This window comes from Typopeltis vanoorti, chromosome 13 (genome assembly GCF_054136105.1).
Source record: "Typopeltis vanoorti isolate ZY-2024b chromosome 13, IOZ_Tvanoo_1.0, whole genome shotgun sequence".
NCBI lineage: Eukaryota > Metazoa > Arthropoda > Arachnida > Uropygi > Thelyphonidae > Typopeltis > Typopeltis vanoorti.
In genome coordinates, this window is record NC_143561.1 from 64477573 (window position 1) to 64500614 (window position 23042).

General features: G+C 37.1%; 1 protein-coding gene across 1 annotated transcript in view; it reads right to left on the minus strand.

Moving 5' to 3' along the window:
• hiw (MYC binding protein highwire) overlaps positions 1–23042 on the minus strand; it is a 1014282-nt gene that overhangs the window by 231775 nt on the left and 759465 nt on the right. The window contains exon 61 of the mRNA XM_090402616.1: positions 926–1231. Within this exon, the coding sequence (XP_090258742.1) occupies positions 926–1231 (306 nt within the window). The remainder of the gene's footprint in view (positions 1–925; positions 1232–23042) is intronic.

Below are 23042 nucleotides of genomic sequence, written 5' to 3' on the forward strand. Positions count from 1 at the left end.
AATTTCAAGAGAAAAGGAAATACCAAAAATATGCATTAATATAAAAGGAAATAAATTAGAACAGGTGCAAACATACATATACCTCGGACACTTGATCACAGAGAATGGCAGGACAGAAAATGAAATTAGAAAAAAGGATTGAAATTGCAAGGTCAACTTTCAACAGTATGAAAAATCTACTAACATCTAGAGAATTAAATCTGAAAACAAGACTAAGGATCTCCAAATGCTACATATGGTCTACATTATTATATGGAGTAGAGACGTGGACACTCTCCCATCTGAGTATGAAAAAATTGGAGGCCTTTGAAATATGGATGCTGCGAAGAATTATGAGGATATCATGGAAAGACAAAAAGAAAAATATTTTGGACATATTTTGGAATATGTCCAAAATAACTAACTTTTCAGCTATTTTGGACATATTCTGAGACATAACTGCCTACAAAGGACACTTCTCGAAGGAACTGTTGAGGGAAAGAGAAAGAGAGGAAGACAAAGCCTGGAGTGGATGAAAAATATAGAGGACTGGACCTATCTCTCATATGAGGAATGCAGCAGAGAGGCGCAGAATAGGACATGGTGGAGACACATGGTAGTCAATCTCCTGGAGGGAGAAGACACCTGACAGGGCAGGACAGGAGTGCATACACACATTAAAAACAAGTTACTTTTATCTACTGAATCAGTAAATGTTTTGGACCAAAATCTGTCAGAATGTAAAAAGCAGTGTATTAATATCCTCTGCATGCTTGCACACTATTAGAATTATTAAATAGCTATACAGATAAAAATAATACATTTCAACAGATATTTGAAATCATATATTTAAAACAATACAAAAAAAAAAAATTAAGTGCTGATAAAAAAAAAATAAAAGTAAAGTGTAAAGTCTGAAGTGCCTGAGAAAAATTCTGGAACATACCTGTCCACAGTCGGAAGATGCAACTGTTGCTACACCTTCATCTCCTTCTTCTTCTGAACGAGAGAGTATTTTGCTAATGTTTGAAAACACATGGCTCCTATGCAAAAATGCATGATCTGAAGGGTGAAATTTTAGGCACCAACACCTCATAGCCATCTGCTGAAGTGCTGAATTCATAGGTAGTAACATCATGATATCTGATATTGTCTGCAATAAAGCATGAAATGTCTGTGGTAAAGGATGAGCAGCTTCCCCTGCAATTGTGATGTCTGATAGAGGATGTTCACAAACACCTAAATCACGATCCTAGGAAATGAAACACAGAAGTTTAGAAAAATTACATACTGACAGATATTAAAAAACTTGCACCAAATACTTATAATGTATGAAAAATATTATTATTATTATTATGTGACACCTCCAGGGAGTTCAAAGACTCATCAAGGGAGTGCACCTACTCTACAACTCTATCTTCACCAACTACACCAATGCCATCTACCGTCCACCAACACTAGTATTTCCACAGATGATCACAAACATCCATGCCTATGGAAAGATTCAAACCTGCAGCCTTTTAGCTGGACAGTGAAAAAGCTAACCAGGTCAGCAAAAAAAAAAAAAAAAAAAAAAAAACCTCTGGCTTCGTCCTGCCCAGGCATAGTTCACCATCTTTCAGGTCCCAATGTGTATGCTCTCACTCCACCCCACTGACAATGTGGGCAGGACGGGACATTGGTGCTCAAGTGCCATGGTTGTGACACGAGATCCCAATGAAGTCGATTTGAATGTTGACCTTCACTTTCATTGCGCCTTTGGGCTTATTCAAGATCCAATGACTCGTGCACACAAAATAGTCAATAGTAGCTTTCATAATCAGAAGAACGCATAGATATCCAAGCATCATATACCAATTTGCAGAAATTTTGAGGTGCTAAATCAAAAGCAAGCAGCAATAAAGAAAATCAAATTGACTTTCTGAAATATATCTGCTTATTTCAGTATTATATGTATATTTTAAAAAGAAATTCAATAATTACTATGTTATTTACAGACTGAGTTTATTCTGAAATGAAATTATGAAATTAAGAACATCAGGGTTCCTATCAGCTGTGATAGCTCCCTACCTAAAGACAGCTGGGCAGGTTAATGAAGCCCCCTCCTCCCTTTATATGTAATGCTTAAATAGATTTAGTATTTAGATTACTCTGAAATTCAATTCTGGTTTACTTATTTTTTCATTTTTTTCCCTCCATAAACAGAACCAAATCAATAAAATTTTTGTCTGGTTTCTGGGAGGCTGAGGACTTGCCCTTATCAGGTTTATATTTCTCATTAGATTTTGGGAAGTATGGACGACCACCATCCAATCTGTTCCTGTGGAAAAATATCCAATGCATCATTGGATGTGTCAGGCACTGGGCAAGTTTAAGTTGATTTCTGTAAATACTGAATGTGGAAAGTCTGGTAGTTTGTCTTTAAGTGATAACCTTGCCATATTTTTTTTTTTTTCATAAGTGGGTTATCATTGAACGGATTCAGTTTTGGAGAGGGCCGTAAGTCATGCAATTGATGCGCTCAACAGAAAAATAGTAATGCCCGTAAAGATATGGTGAAATTATTAAATGGTGGAATAGACATGTGAGTTGCTGTTGACATTTTCTTTACTTCATCCACCAAAACCACCTCATCATCCTCTTAAAAAACCAGGAGTCTACAAAATCCATTGCTCTTGTGGGATTTGCTACATAGGACAGACAGGAAGATCTGGAGAAATACGCATGGCTGAACACCAAAAAGATGTACAATACAAAAGAGAACAAAAAACGGGTCTTGCTTTCCATACCACTTCCACTGGACACGATATACTCTGGCAAAAAATAACGATATCATACATAGAAAACAACAGTTATATAAGAAAATTTACAGAAGCTGCTAATATGCTAAAAAACCCAACCCAATGAAATAAAAATCAAGCTTTAATTCTCCATCAAGTGTGATCATCTCTAATAAAAAATCTACCTCAATCTGAGCTCGGACTGTATGAACGAGAACAAGAACATGTGACATCGTCCAGTATTGTGCAACATCAATAATGTTTTATATCTGCATTCTGTTATTTGAGTTTATGAAAAACCAGACGGTTATGATTTGTATTTATTAATTCTCTTGTTTAAACTTTAAGTTATACTATTTACCCCCTGAAGATGTAAATCCTACGATTTACGAAACTTGTTGGGAACTATTATTTCAGTATTTTGTATAACTGAATAATTAAAAAAAAAAAAAAAAAGTGGTGTAATCACTGAAATATATCTTTTGATTTTCTTTACTGTTACCTTCTCAGCATAAGAGGATCTGATCTCAGAGTAGGTGTGGTGGTGGTGGTGGCTAACTTCCTTCTTGCATTCTGATATGATATGTTCTGTTTCTATTTTTATCTTTCCACTTCTGACATGCACAGAAGTATACTTGGTGATATTCCTGACAGTTTACACACAATTGTGTTATATCTTTTTGTGATCTCTTGTGTGTCTTTGGTTAATAATAATAAAATCGAAGTAAGAAATATCAATGGTAAAGAAGTAAAGGTAGCAAAAGAATTACTATCACCAAGATGATGACTAAAATGAAATACTTCTAAATAATAACTGTACATATTAGAAAACAGTGGACAGAGTTCAGGGAAAGGAAGGGGCAATATGACATTCATTATCAAAAATAAACTTCTTGAATAAACAACAAATTACATGATAACCACAGTAATTAACTTTAATGAAATGAAAGCAGATATTTTGTACGGAAAATAACAATACAGGTATCCCTTGCTTAACACGGCGAAATTAATTGCGGCAATCCCTTGATATGTGCGGCAAGAGTTTTGATTAACGCGCCTTTAAATTTCCCACGCAAAAACATGCAAGCCTCATGGCGTGAGCATGATGACGTAAAGTTGTATCTACATCTGCAAGTATGCAATGGTTGAAATGGAAGATCTGTTGATTATTTGGCTGGAAGACTGCAATCAAAAGAGAATTCTAATTAGAGCCTATAATATCACGGCCAAAGCTCTAAGCCTCTTTTCAAGACTTAAAGAGACTAAATATAAAGAAGACAATTCAAAATTCACAGCTAGTAAAGGCTGGCTTGAAAATTTTAAATCTAGGGCTGGACTAAAGAATGTGAAAATAACAGGTGAAGCTGCAAGTGCCAATGAAATGCTGCAGCTACATTTCCTGCTGAGCTGCAGAAAATTATCAAAAAAAAATTATTACAATTACTGCCAAATTTTCAATGTAGATGAAACTGGACTCTATTGGAAAAAAATGCCAACTAGAACTTATATATATATATATATATATAAAAAGAAGCAGCGCAGCCAAGGACTTTATAAAAGGATGTAACAAGAACTCTTTACCTGTAATTTGGGGGTGAATCAGAAGGCTTGGGTTACCCAAAGTCTATTCGAAGATCAGTTTAAGTCTTATTTTTGCTTGGCAGTTGAAGCTTATTGCAAGAGAAATAACTTAGCTTTCAAAGCTCTTTTGCTTTTAGATAACGCACCTGGTCATCCAAATTCTCTTAATGATCTGTGTGAGAATGAGAAAGTTTTATTTTTCCCGCCAAACATGACATCATTGCTACAACCCATGGACATGGGTGTCATTGCAACTTTCAAAGCCTATTTTCTTAAAAAGACATTCTCAAAGGCAGTAGAAACAACAATGGGAGACATGTCTTCTAACTGCATGAGAGTTGTTTGGAAAAACCTTTTGCCAGAATGCGCTAATGACTTAGGTTGTTTTCAAAATCCTGTGAATAACATGGTTGAAGAAATCGTTGCAATTGGTGAAGACCTTGGTTTTGATGGTGTTGATGCAGAAGATGTTAAAGTATTATTGGATTCAAATTCAAAAGATTTCAGTGACAACGATCTCCGTGAAATTGAACAACAAATGGGCATATGAAGACAACGAACAAATGGAATGTGAAGATGAGGTTCCAAAGGAGATAACAGTCAAAGAACTGGATGGAATATTTCGCAGTTTAGAATCGCTTAAGCAGCAAGTAATGGATTTGGATACAGATGTTAATCGAAGAATGCTTTCTTGCCCGAGGTCTGGAGAGTCATTTTGCTTGTTATCGTAGAATCTATGCCGATAACATAAAAATTAAAACTGTTCAAACGACTCTTGATAACTTCTTTTGATAAAAAATATTGCAGTAACTAATATAGGTACAAGCATTTATTAAACATTTACTTTGCATTCATTTTATATCTTTCCTTAAAGAGTACCATATAAAACGAACTATTAATACAGTAATCGATCATGGACGAATTGTACTTTTTATCACTGATTATTAGATTTGATTAACGCAATTTTGATATACGCGGTAACATCGAAGGATACCTGTACATCAGTGTGCATAGAAACAACAGTGTGCTCCTCTCCCTCAGGCTTACAACAAGAACTTCTCAGTATCAAAGCTTTAATGGAATTTAATGGTTACAACCCTAATCAAATCCAGCAGATAACTGACTCCTATGTTCCAACACCTCAGTTTCAAATCCTTTATATTTCTGGTATCTCTGAACTGATTGGTAGAATTTTGCTGGCAAAGGTTGGTCGATTGGTAGAGCCTCTGCTACTAATGGCTCAGTTAAGTAAGTTTGAGCGCGGTTAGTAGTTGGAAGGGTGCAATCGTTCGATGCTGTTGGCACACTCTCCCTCGATGAGTCTTTGGACTCCCTGGAGGTGTCAAATAATAATAATAATAATTTTAAAGAAGTATCACCTTATTCCCACATACAATGATACCTCGGCTGAATGAGTGACCCTGCTAATCAAGATTTTTTTCGCTGTTTTTCAGGTAAGTGTGATAGCATTTATTCTTTACTTTACTTTGCATGGAGGATTAATTTATAATTGGTAAATTCCATTCTTATCTAATTAAATAAATAATATGCTATGTGTCATATTTCTTTCATATTTTTCAGAAAAAAATTTTCTTGACAATGGGTCCAAAAAAAGTAAGCGACAAACCCAAGGGAAGCAGAAAGTTGCTCACAATTGAGCAAAAGAAAGAAATAATTTCAGCACATGAAAGAGGAGTCGGAATTCTGGATTTAGCAGTCAAGCATGGCATAGCATCATCATCAATAGCTACAATTTTGAAGAAGAAGGAGGAGATTAAGGCAGCTTCAGTTGCAGCTGGTGTGAAGACCTTGGCCTCTCAATTCCAAAGAAGTTCTGTGAAGGAAGAAATGGAAAAGCTTCTGATGATCTGGATAAATGAGCATCAAATGGCTGGTGACACTATGACTCAAGAGATGATTTGCAGCAAAGCCAGAATGATTTATGAAAATGTGAAGAAAAATGTGGCAGGACACAGTACAGCAGGGGTAGAGGAAGAATTCAAAGGAAGCAGAGGATGGTTTGAGAAGTTCAAGAGAAGGTCAGGGATCCATAGTGTAATTAGACAGGTGAAGGAGCCAGTGCAAATAAAGAGGAGGCTGAGAAGTTTGTTAGAGAATTTCACGAGTGGACCATCATTCATGGATACAAGCCAGAACAAGTGTTTAATTGTGACGAAACTGGTTTGTTCTGAAAGCAAATGCCCAAAAGAACTTTCATCACAAAAGAAGAGAAGTGTATGCCAGAGTACAAACCTATGAAAGATAGAATAACTCTTTTATTTTGTGCTAATACAAATGGTGATCTCAAAATTAAACCAATGTTGGTCTACCACTCTGAGACACCAAGAATTTTCAAGAAGGAGAATGTTTGCAAGCCCATGCTTAGTGTTTATTGGAAGTCAAACACCAAGGCATGGGTAACAAGAAGCATATTCACAGAGTGGATCGTGGAGGTGTTTGGGCCCACGGTGAAAAAGTACCTGAGAGAAGAAACCTTGCCTGAAAAGACTGTGGTTCTTCTGGACAATGCTCTATGGCATCCACCTGGCTTGGAAGAAGATTTGGAGACAGAATTTAACTTCATCGAGATAAAATTTCTTCCTGCAAACACCACATCTATTTTGCAACCCATGGACCAACAGGTCATATCAAACTTTAAGAAATTGTATACAAAACACATGTTTCAAAGATGTTTTGATGCAACTTCATTTACCAGTCTGACTCGGAGGGAATTCTGGAAGGATCATTATCATATCCTTCATGCTATTCAAGTCATTGCCATGGCATAGGACAAAGTGTCAGTTAGGATACTTAATGCTGCCTGGAATAAGTTATGGCCAGACTGCTGCAAGATAAGAAGGGCTGTTTCCAGTGTTCAAGATGCTGAAGAAGTTGCTGGGGAACATGCTGCTGAAAATGCTAACATTGTAGATAAGATAGTCTCCTTGGGCAAAGCATTACATTTAGAGGTAAATGAAGAAGATGTAGAAGAATTAGTTGAAGAACACTCAAAAGATCTGACAACAGAAGATCTTGAAGAGTTGAAAAAGCAACTGAATTAGGCAAGAGACGAGGAAGATAAAGAGTGCTCATCAGAGAAGGAGGACAGTGATAAAATGGGAAGAATGCCAACAGGTGACGTTAAAAAAATGCTGCACTACTGGGAAGAGTTTCAGTCTTTGGCTACAAAGTGGCATCCCAACAAAGCTGAAATGAACAGACTTTGTTCCTTGGTTGAAGACAAGTGTCTGAATCACTTTAAAAATCTTCTGAAAAGAAGAGAAGTTCAATCAACTTTGGACAGATTTCTGACTTCTCCTTTAGCAAAGAGACAGAGGCCAGCTACTGAAGAAGAGGAGACTTACCTTGAATAAACTTTGAAAATTTTGAAGAAGAATAGTAAAAATGTTGTGTACATATTTTCAGTTTAATATAGTGTATATAATAGTGTAAAGATCGTTAGTTTTTCATTCTACTTTCCATTCTCCTTTATCTAATTGGGTAGCTGTTCATCTCAGCCTTTGGTGAGTTTCTGCCCTTTTATAGTGTGCTTTTTTACTATTTTATAAAACTTATCTTTAAATAGCAGGCAGCATCCAGAATGAATTAAACGATTTTCTATAGAAACCTAGGGAAATCACGTTTCGGCTAACGAATATGATTCTGGAACTAATTATCTTCATTAGCCGAGGTATCACTGTATTTTCCTATCAACAAAATTTCTCATCTGTTGCCATCTACAAAAGACAAACTGTCACCTCTATCATTAGCTGGCATTTACCAGATACATTGTGATTGTAATCTGACATACTTTGGTCAGACAGGCCATTCTGTGTAAAAAAGAATCAATGAACATCAATATTATATTGAATACATGAAACCTCAAAAGTCTGGTCTAACACAACATGGTATTGACACTAAACACAGTATCTGGTGTGATGAAGCTCATCTTTTCCACAGAAGCAGTTTTAAACATGAACACCTTCTGCATATATTTGTCTCTAAAATACATCTATAATGCCCTAAGAATTTCTGAGTAAAAAGCCAACGACATTAAAAAAGGGCACTCCTAAATGAAAGCAGGCAAAATAGCCATAAAAATAATAGTAATATAGCTTGTCTCTGTGTGTGTGTGTATATATATATATATATATATATGTGTGTGTGTGTGTGTGTGTGTGTGTGTGTGTGTGTGTGTGTGTGTGTGTGTGTGTGTGTGTATACTCCAGATGATGACCTTAATATGAAGGTCGAAACATCAGGAAATTAAAAATAATATTTCTAACATGGTTGTAGAGTCCATAATTTGTCTAAAATGAAAACTCCAGGAACTTGTCACTCTGCCTATACTGCAGCTCACAAGAGCTGTAAAAGAATCATCACCAAACTCAAACCAGACTTTGGAAGGGTTAAATGATGCAAACTTGCCTTCCTGCCCAAATGGCAGTTGCTCCTTCTGGTCCCTGGCCTAGGCCATTGGGAGAAACTTTTGTCTACCTAGGTTTCCACCACTCTCATATCCAGGTGGCAGTGTTGTTACTTCAACTAGAGACAAGGTCAACTTGCTGGCATCACTCTTTTCTTCTCTTCCAATTCCTGAATTGATGACCTGGGCAAAGTTCTCTTCACTTCACCAAGAACAGCTCTCTCCATGTCACCTATAGCCTTCTGCCAGAAGGAAATTGGAAGAAGAATCCTTAATAACCTGAACACAAGCAAGGCAGTAGTTTAGCGATGGACTTATCACCTTTCTTTGGGATAGGGTGGATGAGAATCTGTTTCCATGTTGTAGAGTAGATGCTAGTTGAATAGGATTGATTGAAGAGATAAGTCCATCACTAAACTACTGTTCAACTGCTTTCACTTCTGTTCTCTATAAAATTATGGAACCACTCTTGAACCACCTAGAGACCGACCAATGAATCAATGACCAGCAGTATGGATTCTACCACTCGTGATGTACTGTTGATCTTCCTTTCACTACCCACCTCTGGACACAAGCCATGGAAAAATTTGGGGAAACTCATGTGGTTTTCCTCAATATCAAATCCTCAATATCTCAAAGGCATTTCATCAGGTTCAGCACAGGAGCCTACTTAGCAAACTGCCATCCTATGGTGTGTGTCCTCCCCACTCTGCAACTGGATCAACTGTCTGACTGGTTGCTCAATAATATCATAGCAGACAGTTCCTCTCCTCAGATTTCTCCACCAATGCAGGAGTACGCCAGGGTTCCAATTCTTTTACCCACTCTCTTTCTGTTGTATGTAAATGACCTGCTCTCACGGACTTCCAATCATATACATAGCTTTGCTGATAATGGTACTCCATTCCTCCTTTTCATTTGACATACCTTGTAGTGCTCAAGTATTCAAATCCTCAAGATGCACCATGACCAGTGGCATGAACTCTGATCTCCTAGCTATATCCTAATGGGGGCAAGAGAGACTTCAATGCCACCAAAACTCAGTTCTGTCTGATCTCTTGCAAGAAAGAGCTCATATCCCTCCCCATTACCTTCAATGACACTGAGATATCAGAACACAATCAGATTTCACTTCCAAGACAGTCCTACTACACCTCAGATCTTCAGCTGTTCACATAAAATGTGAATAGATTCCTCCCCTTCTTTTCCTCTTGCCCATACGTGATATTTGCTATAGGTTTTGTAGCCTTTCATGTGTGGATAAAAACACCTTTTTTTCAAGGTCTGTCCATTCAGCTCATATGTACCTATTATATTCTTACTGAATCACACATTTTTCTCATATTAAATTATTATTATTATTATTATTATTCGTGACATCTCCATTAAATTATTTTAAACCCCACTTCCCTGTCCACTCCTTTCAACTTTCAAGATCATCTAGTAAAGAACTTCGATCATCTGAATAACAGACTTTTGTCAGTATCACATCATCATCAGCAAAAAGAACTTTTAATGTTTGGCTCAAATATGTGTATGAATATATTAAACAAGAGTCCTAAAAATGAATTCTGGTGTACCCTGCTCCTAAGAACCTGATTCTCTAACATTCTCCCTCTTAACATTAATACCTATATAGCACATTTTAGGTTTTTAAAGCAGAACCTGGAAAAAATAAAACACTAGCAAACTGTTTCAAAGTAAAAGATCAAGTGCAAGTGAAGCAGACCCATAGAAAAACAACTTGAAACATTTCATAGTAATAGGAGTAGAATGGTCTTTTCTACCTTGAATGATATTTATCAGTTTAAGAGCCTCTGATCCAAAAAATAAATAAATTTCATAAACTGTCGACATAACTTTTGGCGCTCTCATTAGATTTTTACAACTACTAACACATGCTAAAAATATTTGATTAAATTACATTTATCAGAGACATTATGATAGTTCTTACAACTTAATTCCAAACAATTCTAAACTGCCAACAATTATAAGTCTACTAAGATACATTTATATAACAATGTACATTTAGCCATATGTCATACATTACTGTACCATAATTCTTAAATTCAAGACAGATTGAATATTTTTTTCCCATTATTATTATTATTAAAAGAGACATACAGGGAGTCAGGGACTCATCGAGGGAGGCCACATACTACACACAACAGCTATCAAACTTATTCTTGAATTCATTCGCACTGCTTGCACACAAAACATCCAATGGCAATCCATTCCAATCACGCACACTCTGTGAGAGAAAAATCTAGCCCTCACCCCCATTCTTAGTGGCATACATTCTCAACTTCCAATGATGCCCTCTTGTCCTTTCAGACCCTTCATAAATTGAAAAATTCAATTAATTTAAATCCTGTAAGACCCTTTCAGAAGTTTATAGGTCTCAATCATATCACCTCTCTTTCTCCTTTTTGCTAGTATCTGCAGTCTACAAATTCTCAATCGGTATCTTCATAATCAGCATTGCACTGATTATGAATTTACTGAATATGTCTCCTTTTTGCTAGTATCTGCAGTCTACAAATTCTCAATTGGTATCTTCATAATCAGTATTGCACTGATTATGAAGATAATAAATCAGAATCACAATGGAAACCAGAAGACCAGACCCGTGCACAATAGTCCAAGTGAGATCTTATCAAGGCATTGTAAAGAGGCAAAATGATATCCTTATCTTTACACGTGAACATTCGTTTCAGAATTGCAATTATCTTTTGAGTTGTATTGCAATCTTTGCTACATAGTCCCCGAACTTCAACTTCCTGTCTACTAACACTCCAAGATCCCTAGCCTCATCAGTTTCTTCTAGCATAATCCTACCAATATAATACGACATTGGATATCTAATCACGCCGAAGTGAATGACTTTACATTTACTGACATTGATATGACATCCATATTCCCATGTTCACAATTCCAGTCTGTTCAAATCATTCTGCAAGTACTGCAGATCAGCAGCATTCCTGATAAACCTACGTATCTTTGCATCATCAGCAAATAGATGTATGTTGCTTGTCAAATTTTTCCCAATATCATTAATGTATAGATTGAATAACAGTGGACCAAACAATGATCCTTGTGGTACACCACTGGTTATTATTAATAATCTTTGTACTGGTTATGGGCCGTACTACCCTTACATCACGTCCAGACTTGATATAGGCCTAAGCCTTTACAAGTGTTTTACCCTATGCCTGTTCTAGTTATCATTGTAGTCATTCTCTGGTGGCAACGCCATGCCACCAGTGCACCCTGTAGGGAACTCAAGGAAAGCACTTTTATATCCTTCTGCATAAGCCCAAGCTGTTTTAAGTCCTTATAACTATCTGCACTCCATATGCCATGTAAAGAGATGGTGGTGCTGGTAAACCTCGGAGTTTTCCCATGCTTCTCCCGTATCTTACTAACTAGATCTGGGTTATTTTTATAATAATTTACTTTATTATTATGGCTATAGGCTAGTGGGCACCCTGTTCCCACCACCTGGGCATCAACTACCCAAATGTCACCATCTCTTTTAATCACTAAGTCTGGCTTATGCAAACTCGCGGAGGTCCTATAATGTGGTTCCACTGCGGTCTCCCAACCTTTGTTCTTAAAAATGGTTGTTCAGAATGGAGACCACGGCATCATGCCTCTGCACACGGATCCCATGTGTGTGGAAGCAACACCGGGGTAAAGGCAACAATGAGATAATGTCTCAATGCAGTGGCAGCCAGCACTATAGTTTGAGTCGTCACTACCCCATCGAGCTGTGCAGGCTCAAGTGGGCAGGGCATTGATCCTCGTCCTGATAAGGTCAATATACTAAAACCCAGGGAGGAGTCTGGTGCCATCCCTTACCCAATCATGCTGGGGAGGCACCAGACATGACTCTTTTAAAGGAGCACCATCTACAGAACAGTGCAACAGAGATGCCCACCTCTTGTGTTCTGCAGGTGCTGACTCAATTAAAGTACCTTGATAATAGGACCAACCTTTAGCCTGCCTAAAGTCTTCTTATATTAATGGGCTATAGAAAGCCTCTCTGCAGATAGGGGAAGAAGATAGTTCTAACTTCGTGATTCCAGACAGCCGCAGGCATGGGATTAGCCATCTAAGTGATGGAACTCCGAGCCTGCCATCCTTCACCCTCATGTGGAAATATGCAGTAGGGCTGTCAGGCAGCAGCCGGAGCCATGATCTCACAGCTGAACAGATAGCCCTGTCCATTCGGGAGAGTACCGAAATATATGTCCTCCCAAGCACCAACTTGTGATAAAAGCGAGGTAGGAGATAGTGGGAAAGGAGAAACAGTCTTTGCTGGGCTTGAGAGGAGCTTTCCTCAAAGAAGCAATCCCAGCTTCTAGGATAGAAGGGACAGAAGACCTTCCCTTTGGGGTGAACATGATACTGAGGTATCTCCACTCTTCCAGGATGGTCAAAGCATGCAAAGGCTTCCCATGCAGGGAAAACTCTACAGTACCTTAAGCTTCTTGTCACGACCAGAGGGGACAAGAGCTAAAGAGCAGGACTTCTCTACATTAATAGAAAGGCCTCGAATAGAGAAAAAGTCAACTGCCTGGTCAAGGAGTTCCTGCAAGCCTACCTTAGTAGAGGCTATGAGAATAAGATCATCCACAAAGGCCATAGCATTAAAGGAAGAAGCACCTAGAGAGTAGCGTTATATGGCTAGGAAGAGAGTGAAGAACTCATCTATGACGCAGTTAAAGAAAAGGGGGGAGATAGAGGATCACCCTGGCAAACACCCCCGCACTGGGGGAATAGAAGTCACACAGGACCCTGTAGTGACGGAGCTACCCAAGTATAGCTCCATAACATAGGAAAGAAAGGGTTCTAGACATCCAGCAATAGACAGCACTTGGAGAGCAGGAATGATGATGCTATCAAAGGCCTTTTGGAGGTCCAGCGACGCCATATATAGAGGCTTAAGGCAGCATCGGGAATCAGAGAGAAGAGAAGAAAGCTCTCTGTCTATAATAATGCTGTATATGTTGCTGAAGTCGTTTAACTAAGATTTTATGATAGAGTCCAAGTATCACAGGGGAATGGTAATAGGTCTAAAGTCTGATGCACGTCTTGAAGTTTCTTTCTTTGGAATGAAGATAGTTCTTGAAGTGCGTAGGCATGGTGATATTGCTTTACTGGAAAGGAGAAGGTCCAATAAGTCTTGAAGAATCTTCAACGGCACCTTCCGAAGTCTGGCCGCAGGAAAGCCATCAGGTCCGGAGTCGGAAAAATTGGATGGAAGAGCTGCTTTGATCTCCTGGATGGAGATAGGCTGGTATATTTGAAGGGCAGGAATGGACCTCAATATCATAGGATGGTCATCATCAGGGAAGTGTGAAGGTGGAGCAGAAAAGACCATACTCCAGAATTTAACAAAATCATCATGTAAGTCTGCTAGAAGTGGAGGGGAAACACTATCAAGGATGGTCTTGGCACACTGCCCTCTATTCTTTTTATAGAGGGCCTGCATAGGCCCTCTTCCTCTGCTTCCTATTTGACAAAGTCATTGTAGAATGAGATGTAGGCTGATGTTGATGAGGCATCAAGTGTTCAGAGAATTCAACATGGAGGTAGTCATTTAACTGATCTGTGATATCCATTCACAGAAGGTGAGTCTGGATAAGAGATGTAAGAATTTGATGGTTATATTCCAGAAGAGGAGGATCTTCTAGAGATGAGGTCAGTCTGAGAATCAAAGTTTCTTCAACAGCAGGATGGTGGTTGGAAGATGGAGAGGCAGGGACAGGCGATACAGAGATATTACCTGTCCCTACCTGTGGCAGATGAGTTGCCAATTCTTGAACTAAGACTTTGTAACTGGCTTTCCATCTTTTCCGGCTTAACGTCATAAACAATATAATAAAATATAACAATACAAATCCCTAAATGTTACAAATGGTGCAGTCGACAGGATAATAAAATAATAAATAATAGATTTTACAAATGGCACAGCTGACAGGATTTAAATCCAGTTTTGTTAACAGCTCAGGCAGTTATAAGTTTAACTTTTGAGAAACTTTTCTTGTTAAATAATCATGAATATTGAAGTTAGGAATAGTGACCAATCGAATAATGCCACGATGGGGGACAAGGAATTTTTTTGTACCATACACCCCAACTTTGCCATCCAGCAATTTTCTGGTGATGATAATGTCTTAGCATTTTTTAGTTTTGTAGAGGAGAAGGGTTGATAATTGGTCAGATTTCCAACTGTTAATTCTACTTAGGAGCAAACTGGTCGGAAGGGCCAAGAACTTTTTATATTTGTCCCCAATACTTAATGACACTTTAGAATATACTAAGTTCAAGGACACCTTGATTTCCTAGTTCTCCAAAGTACGAAACATAAGCCCAAACCTTTGGAAATTGCAGAGGTGCGCTCAAGAAAAGAAGGAGAATGTAACGGACTTCTACAATAAACTACTGACCATTGCAAATAGTCTAAGCGTCTCCAATGACGATAAACCTCATCTTGACTGGGCAGTATGCTACCAGTTCAGGTTAGGAATCAAAGATGAATGAACTAAAGGAGACCACATACAAAACGAGGATCACTAATTAAGAAGAATGTCACCTCGCTGTGAAGGAGAGGGAGAGAATAAGCTCTTGGAGACATCCGTCCCGCTTCTAACAACAGCCAAGTTCAAGTAATCCTCTTTGAAGTTAAGTGTAAGAAGTACTCAAGTATGATTAAAGGAAAGTCCATGAAAGATCGTAAGGAAAGGGAGGAGGAACGAGGAAATGTGTTTAACATCAAACATATAACTGAAAATGAGATAACCATCCCGAAAGAAATAAACCCTACTAACCTGTAGGAATTACGCTCGAATAAGGAGGTAAATATCAGAAAAGAGCCCCCCCCCTCCCCCCAAGGTTTGTTTGTAACAAATATGGGCACATGGCAGAACTGTTTTAGGAATAAGAGACCCTCCAATGGAAATAATAGATATGAGTCCAATCTTGTGCTTACTCATCATGGCCATACTAACAAACCATGGAGGAGAGAGAACAAAATCAGAGAATATATAAAAAAAATCCAAAATGACCATTAGGGGCAAAATTCAAGGGATGCCTTGTGATGTCCTATTAGATACCAGTTCCCAGGCCTCTGTCATAATGAGGAGTTTTTTTTCAAAGAATAAAATCCTGTGTATGGAAGGGTATATCTGAACTGAAGAGACCAATCAAGCTAACGGGAATTTCAACACCCGAAATATGTGCATCACAGAGAGTAAGAGTTAGAATATACTTACAGAATTCAATCTGTGTGTCTCGCAAGAGTTATTGGTCCTCCCTAAGATATCTCGTTTGAGCGTGCAAATAATCTTAGGAACTGACTTTCTAGAGAAACATAAGTTCTCTTGCGATTTTGCTGCAAATGAGATTTCCCTAATGGGTATCATGCAGAGGAAAAGGGATCGTCTTAAAAGATTGAGAGAGAACAAAAGAGTGACTATTAGGTCAGACTTACTGAGCAGGTTGAGAGGTATAAAGAAGAATGTCATATTGACCACACTGATTCTTCATTAAGTTCATCATCTGAAGGGAACAGTCACTTGGAAGCCTTGAATGATGCCTATTGATGCCTCGAACGTCAAGTTAGTAAATTATCAGAAAGAAATAAAAGAGCCGTTTGGGGAAAGTAAGCAGCACGATCGAGAGATTTAGAAGGTTCAACAAATTTTATAACCAATCAATGTGGAACAAGCAAAGTGTTGTGGAGGTCCATATTAGAGATCCTAGGTACAACTGGAGTAGGATGAGACGTAATGTATACTGCCCGAAGGCTAAACATATGAGGTGGGATTTTACTCATAGCTTGACTGTGGGTAGAAAAAATTTTGGGTATGAAAAAGAAAATGACACCAAGGCTGGGAGATCTGACAATAAAAATACAGAGAGAAATGGTATATCAGAAAAATGTAGTCATGTCTTTCCCAGAAAATGTGCAGATACTGGGTTAAGAGAAAACTTTTTGATGAAAAATTTTGAAAAATCTCTTGTGGTGAAAAATAGAAATATTTTTCACCTATATCAATTTTACATGGGCCATAAACTACTTATAATTGAAAAGTGTATATAATCTACTGTAATGTAATAAATTTTGTAATATAATTTTTGAATACTGAATGTAGAACCACAAGCAACTGTAACTAAAAAGATCAGACAGCATTAGGCTAGTGAACTGAAGGTCAACAACAGTCTCAAAGGTCACCAGATTATATGAGATTTGCCATTAAAACCTAACCTGGAATGGGCGCCTCCAGTAATCCTGGAAGTTTTGGAAGGCCAAGGGACGGCAATTATATAAAAGGCAGAGATCGAGGGGAAAAAGCTCTCTCTCTTATTTTTTGTTCCTGTGGCAAGCTTTTTGAGGAGGGAGTCGGGGTCCCTGCAAGCAGTAGTTTTGGAGATCATGGGGAGTTTGCTTGCAGAAAAGGCTGTATTTCAAGATATCCTTCCATAAAATTCTTCAATGAATGTACCGATCCACATGCATGCTGTTCTGTTGCAGCCGTAACCAGTTCCTGAAATTGCCAAAGAAATGCAGTACTGTTACAAGGGAGGAAATCACCAGATGACTACCAGTGGATAATGCCCAATCACAGTCGATCGCAAGTTTAAGAAAGGAAACAGCAGAATTTACCATTAACCCTTTTGGATTCAGGACTGTACAATGATATAATGAGCTTGTAAGTAGATTGCTTTATGTTAATAACCTAGACTGTGTATAACTAATGGCATAATGTGTTGCAGAGGTCAGAAAGCCAAAAGTCAGTTTGAATGTGTATAACAGAATATTGTAGACTTGAATAGTGCTTGTGTTATATAATGCTTAGAACGTGTATAGTATAATTTTGCCTTATATTATTTGTAATGAGAGTAAGGTTATGTGTGCTAAAATCCATTCTTGTGTCTAATAAGTTGAGTACAAATAATTTCTTTGTCTAATGCTTTAACCACCTAACCAGGCTAAGACATGTGTGTGTGTGTGTATACACATATATATATACGTCCAGGTTACCATGGATACGAAGTGCATATTAAAATTGTAATACCATTGATATTACCATTGAAATAAATGATGGATACAAAGTGTAGAGGAGTGATGTATTTTATTCATATTGAGGGCGACGTGGTTAAGTGAATTGTTTTAATGAATGTGTGGAGAATCAGACACGTGATATGTACTGTTTCCTTTGTACATTAATTGTCTTAGTTAGAATAAACATGTTTAGTTTTGTTAATAACTTGCCTCATCTTTGTTAGCCTGACCTTTGTTTTACTGTCTCATAAAAACAAATCGAACCTGTGTGACCTAAGTAAAGTAACAACCAGGACTGAGTAATTCGGAGTTGCTTGAGATAAAATTGATTTAAGGGTTATCATACATGCTTAGTTAAATTATTCTCTTGTATGTAAAGGAAAGATAGAAAATTCTTTTACACAATCCTTAATGGTGCAGGCGTTAACAAAAATAAATTTTTAAGGATTAATACATTTGAATTATAGCAACGCAGATTAAGGAATTAGCCCCAACAGAGGCTTTTCTTCAGTCTACGATATTAGCACATGTGAGAACATACTTTATGGCATTAAAAGGGGGAGAGTAAGCTAAGTAGATTACGAAAGGACTATAATTAAATAAGAGTATTATACGTGAGTTAGAGATTAGAACATATAGGCATATTGTACAAGCTCAAGCAACCACGAAAATAACAAAGTAAGAGGGGAAATACATAGAGTAAAAAAGTAACTAAATAAACAATATAATAAAAATACAAATTCCTAAACGTTATAAATTGCACTGTCGACAGGATAATAAAATAATAAGTAATAAATTTTACACATTCCCCTTGTCTAGTTGAATGGTAACATTGTTATACAATGTGAGCAGGTTGCTGAAACATGACCTTTCCTTAGTAAACTCATGTTGCTGATTGCAAAGTAGAGATTCACTGTGAACCCATTTCTGAATGCAGGCCCTAACCAATTTTTATTATCCTAATTGGTCGATAGTTGGATATATCGGTCTTTGCATCACCCTTTTGCAATGGAATTACCATACATTCTTTCCATTCCTGCAGAATCTTCCCTGTTCTGTTACTCATATTAAACAGCCTGATCAAAGGAATAGCCAGTTCAGCTGAATGCTCTTTTAGTACACATATCGATGTCCCATCAGTCCCTATTGCTGAATTCTTATTCAGTTTGTGCAACAGTTCTAATACCTCGTCCTCATACACCTGAGTTTCATCCAGTGAAGAGGTAGCAGTGAGCTCAATGTTGCACACACCAGGTTGATAGCTTTTAACAAAATGAGATCTCATTAGTTGAACAACCTCTTCTGCATCTGTAACCCTCACACTATCTGCATTTAGAAGAGTTATTCTTTGATATTCATTCTTTCTTTCATTTGCAGCATATTGATAGAATTCTTGTGCAGACTTTTGATAGAATCCTTATATTTATTTATTTATTTTTATGAAGATACAATGGCTGTGAGGCCCCTTTTACAGGGAAGTACGGTACCATCTCAATCCCCCCCCCCCACCACCACCACCAATTCTATCCAGGCTCAGGACCAGCATAGCTGATTGTAATCAGTGTGTGTTCACATGGCCGGTTTGCCTGTTCTGGGGGATGAAAAACCCAAGTGTTTCCTGGTTAAAAAAACCCCTACCTCCATATGAGACCAGCTCACTCACTTTTCATCAAAAGAGACCAGGGTTCCTCACATCACTGACGGGAACTGAACCCAGTTCTTTCCGACCAAAGGGCTCCATCTATACCGACTGAGCTATGGAGGCTCAGCTTTGGATTATATTATATTTTGAAATATTTTGGTACTGCGACTTGTTAAAAAGTATAGAGTGGTTTATTCCTCAGAGCCATTTATGAGCAATGTATAAGACTTTTCCAGGGGAGTACAAGCATATTAATACTCCAAATGTCAGATTTCAAGGGCTCTCTCTCTCTCTCTCTGCATTATCTTGCCCTCGGCTAAAGCTGGGTTCATAGTTGCACATCACCTCAATAATACATGCCCAAATAGAATCCAAGGATATATAAAACTCTTACGTAATGAATATAATATAACATAATATAACTATACTATAATTGTATAATATAACTGTATAAAGAGAAATTTTGAAACATTTTGAAATAATATATGATTAAACATAATAAAAATAAAGAACATAAATATAACAAAAAAGAACTATAAGTAAAAAAAATAAAGGATATAATCAACCTCCAACATATACTGTCGCAGGAGTTCAGATATATTTAGTCTGAAAAAAAAAGACATTCATTAGTATATTGAATCTTCAGACGGACCCATTTGGTCCACATTCCATCATCGAAATATGGTACTTTGATTAGCATTCACTTCTAATCTTTAAAAAAAATGCACAGCATTAGAATCAAATAACCCAATAAGACTAGACTATCCATAAGATGGGTCATTTGGTCTGTCGAGAATTCTCACACAGAGAACAGTATTTCTAATACGTTTCAAATTTCAACATCATGAATACAGTGTATGTCTGCGACCTCTCTACTCAAAAAGCGTTTCGCTTTATAATAATACAATATAATATATTGTGAAATTGGAATTTTTGATATTTATCTGCGTGTATATCCATTCTACATAGATTTACATAATAATTTTCTAATTATTCTTATATTTAGACAAAATGACATTGACAAATGTCAATTTGTCATTGACAAAAATACTTAGAATTTTCATAACGGACATCATCCTTATGCAAACAGTATTCCTTCCACATCATCCTTTCCTTATGAATCTCTTGCTTAATAAGATTTCAGATTCATTTGACTCCTACCCTATTTATTCTTCGAACTCGTAGGACACATTCTGATATCACATCATTTAAGTATTGTTTAAATTAGGCATGGACAACCCTTCCTAGTTCGGGAACCAAATTATCATTCCGTCTCCGAGTCAAGGGCCAGGCCAAATTATTAAATAAAATAAATTAATATTAAATGAATTAAAACAAGTTGCTACTTCATATTTCATTTATTTATAATATAATGCTTTGGTATAAAGCTCTACATAAATTTTATAATATAATGAACAACATAACAATTTAATGTGAAGATTGGCTTTGTACTTCAACTACGAGACTATCAATATTGACGTTAATATTACTTAAGGATAATCACATAGAATTTTCGAGGTATTCGTCCATTATTCTTGTCCGAATTTTTGATTTATTGTATTTCATTCTCGAAAAAAACTGTTCACACATATATGTGCTGCCGAAAAGACAAATGATTTTTCTTGAAAAGGCACGTAAACTTGTATATTTTTCTTCCACCAAATAAAATTTATAAAAATCCATCAAAGCAATGTTGTTAAATTGTGATTTTAGCACTAAATCTGCCTGAAGCTCAATAAGTTCCATCTGCAAGTTTTCTGGCACATTATTTACATCAGCATCCATCAGACAAGCAAATATATCGAATGTGGAGTCTTTGTTTTTGAAGTCAGCACACCTTGTATCAAATTGCTCTATCAGTGCCTTCAGTTCATCTCCATAACAATTATAAGGGATATTTTTATGAATTACTAGAGTAAGAAAATGATTACAATTTTTAGCTCTTATCTGACTTTCCAACAATCTGAGTTTATTACAAAAAGCTTTGACATGTCCAGCAGTTCATGAACCAATTGTCCTTGTTTTTGCAATTTAAGATTCAGTTCGTTTAGGTATCCGGTGACATCTACAAGGAATGCTAAATCACACACACCCACTCATCATCTTTTACTTGATTAATTGTGTTTCCTTTTATGTCCATAAAATCTGCAATGTCTTGTCTAAGATCATGAAATCGTTTTAACATTTTACCTTTACTCAACCACCTCACTTCACAATAATAAGACACATCTTCATAATCCGAAAATAGGTCTGCCAAATACTCCTTAAATTGGCGGTGATTAAGTGCACATGACTTAATAAAGTTAATACTGGCTGCTACAACTTCCATAACGTTTGTGAATTTAATCGATTTTGCACACAGATTTTGTCGGTGGATAATGCCGTGAAAATTTGTTAAATTTTCCGGATGGATCTGTAGTTCTATTACTCTTTCATGAACTATTCCAATAAATCTCTTCTGTGCACCAACCATTGCAGGGGCTCCAACAGTGCATATGCCAGATAGTGAACTCCATTTAAGCCCAAATCTCTCGAAGAATGTGTTGACTGTTTCAAATATATCTTCACTGGTAGTTGTTCCTTTTAACGGCCGAAGCGCCAATAATTCTTCTGTGATGTTGAAATCTGCATCAACTCCTTGAATAAATATTGCTAGTTGTGCTGTATCGGAGGCATCGGTTTTGTCATCCAAAGCAATTGAAAATGCTTCCAATCTAGCAATCTTCTCTTTTAAACTTTTTTTGATATCATCAGCCATAATTTCTCTCCATCAGACAACAGTACGCCTCTACAAACAAATATTCTCAAAGTCTTTTTTCTTTTCAGGACATATTATACTTGCAACATCTAGCAGACATTCTTTGATAAATTCTCCTTCACCAAATGACTTAGAATGCTTAGCGATTTTTTCGCTTACCACAAAACTGGCTTTGACAATGCTGTGGTGCTGCGTTCTTTGTTTGTTGAACATTTGCTGCTGGGTATCCAAGTTCTTCTTCAATTTCTGTATTTCATCTTTTCGTAGTTGTCCATCAATTTTTGGATGATCCGCATGCCTCGAAGTAAAGTGTCTCTTCAAGTTGTATTCTTTGTTGACGGATACGGATTCGTTGCACAGCAAACATACAGGCAAACTTTTATTCAGAATAAAATAATAATCTTCCGTCCAGTTGTCTTAAAATTGATGATTCTCTGCATCTACTTTTCTTTTTTTTTTTGCAATAACCCCTGACACTGTCCCAAATTTATAAGCGATATTCAAACAAAACTGTCTTCTACAATGCAGGCACTGAACAGAACATGACATCAATGCAGGCACTGAACAAAGCACAACATCAACGCAAGTACTGAACTGACACGTTGTAATACGTTCCCACACGCCACTAGTCAAAGTGAGAAAGAGACCTTGGTTGGAGAAAACATAGTTTGTTTTGCGCAAGTCATATAACGTCAGCTTAATGTGAGTTAGTAGAACACACAATGTTTTCTTTCACCATGAATCAGACAAACTTCGCTGAAATAGATTAAGGCCGGATCAAAAGAAGTACAGGTCCAGATCCA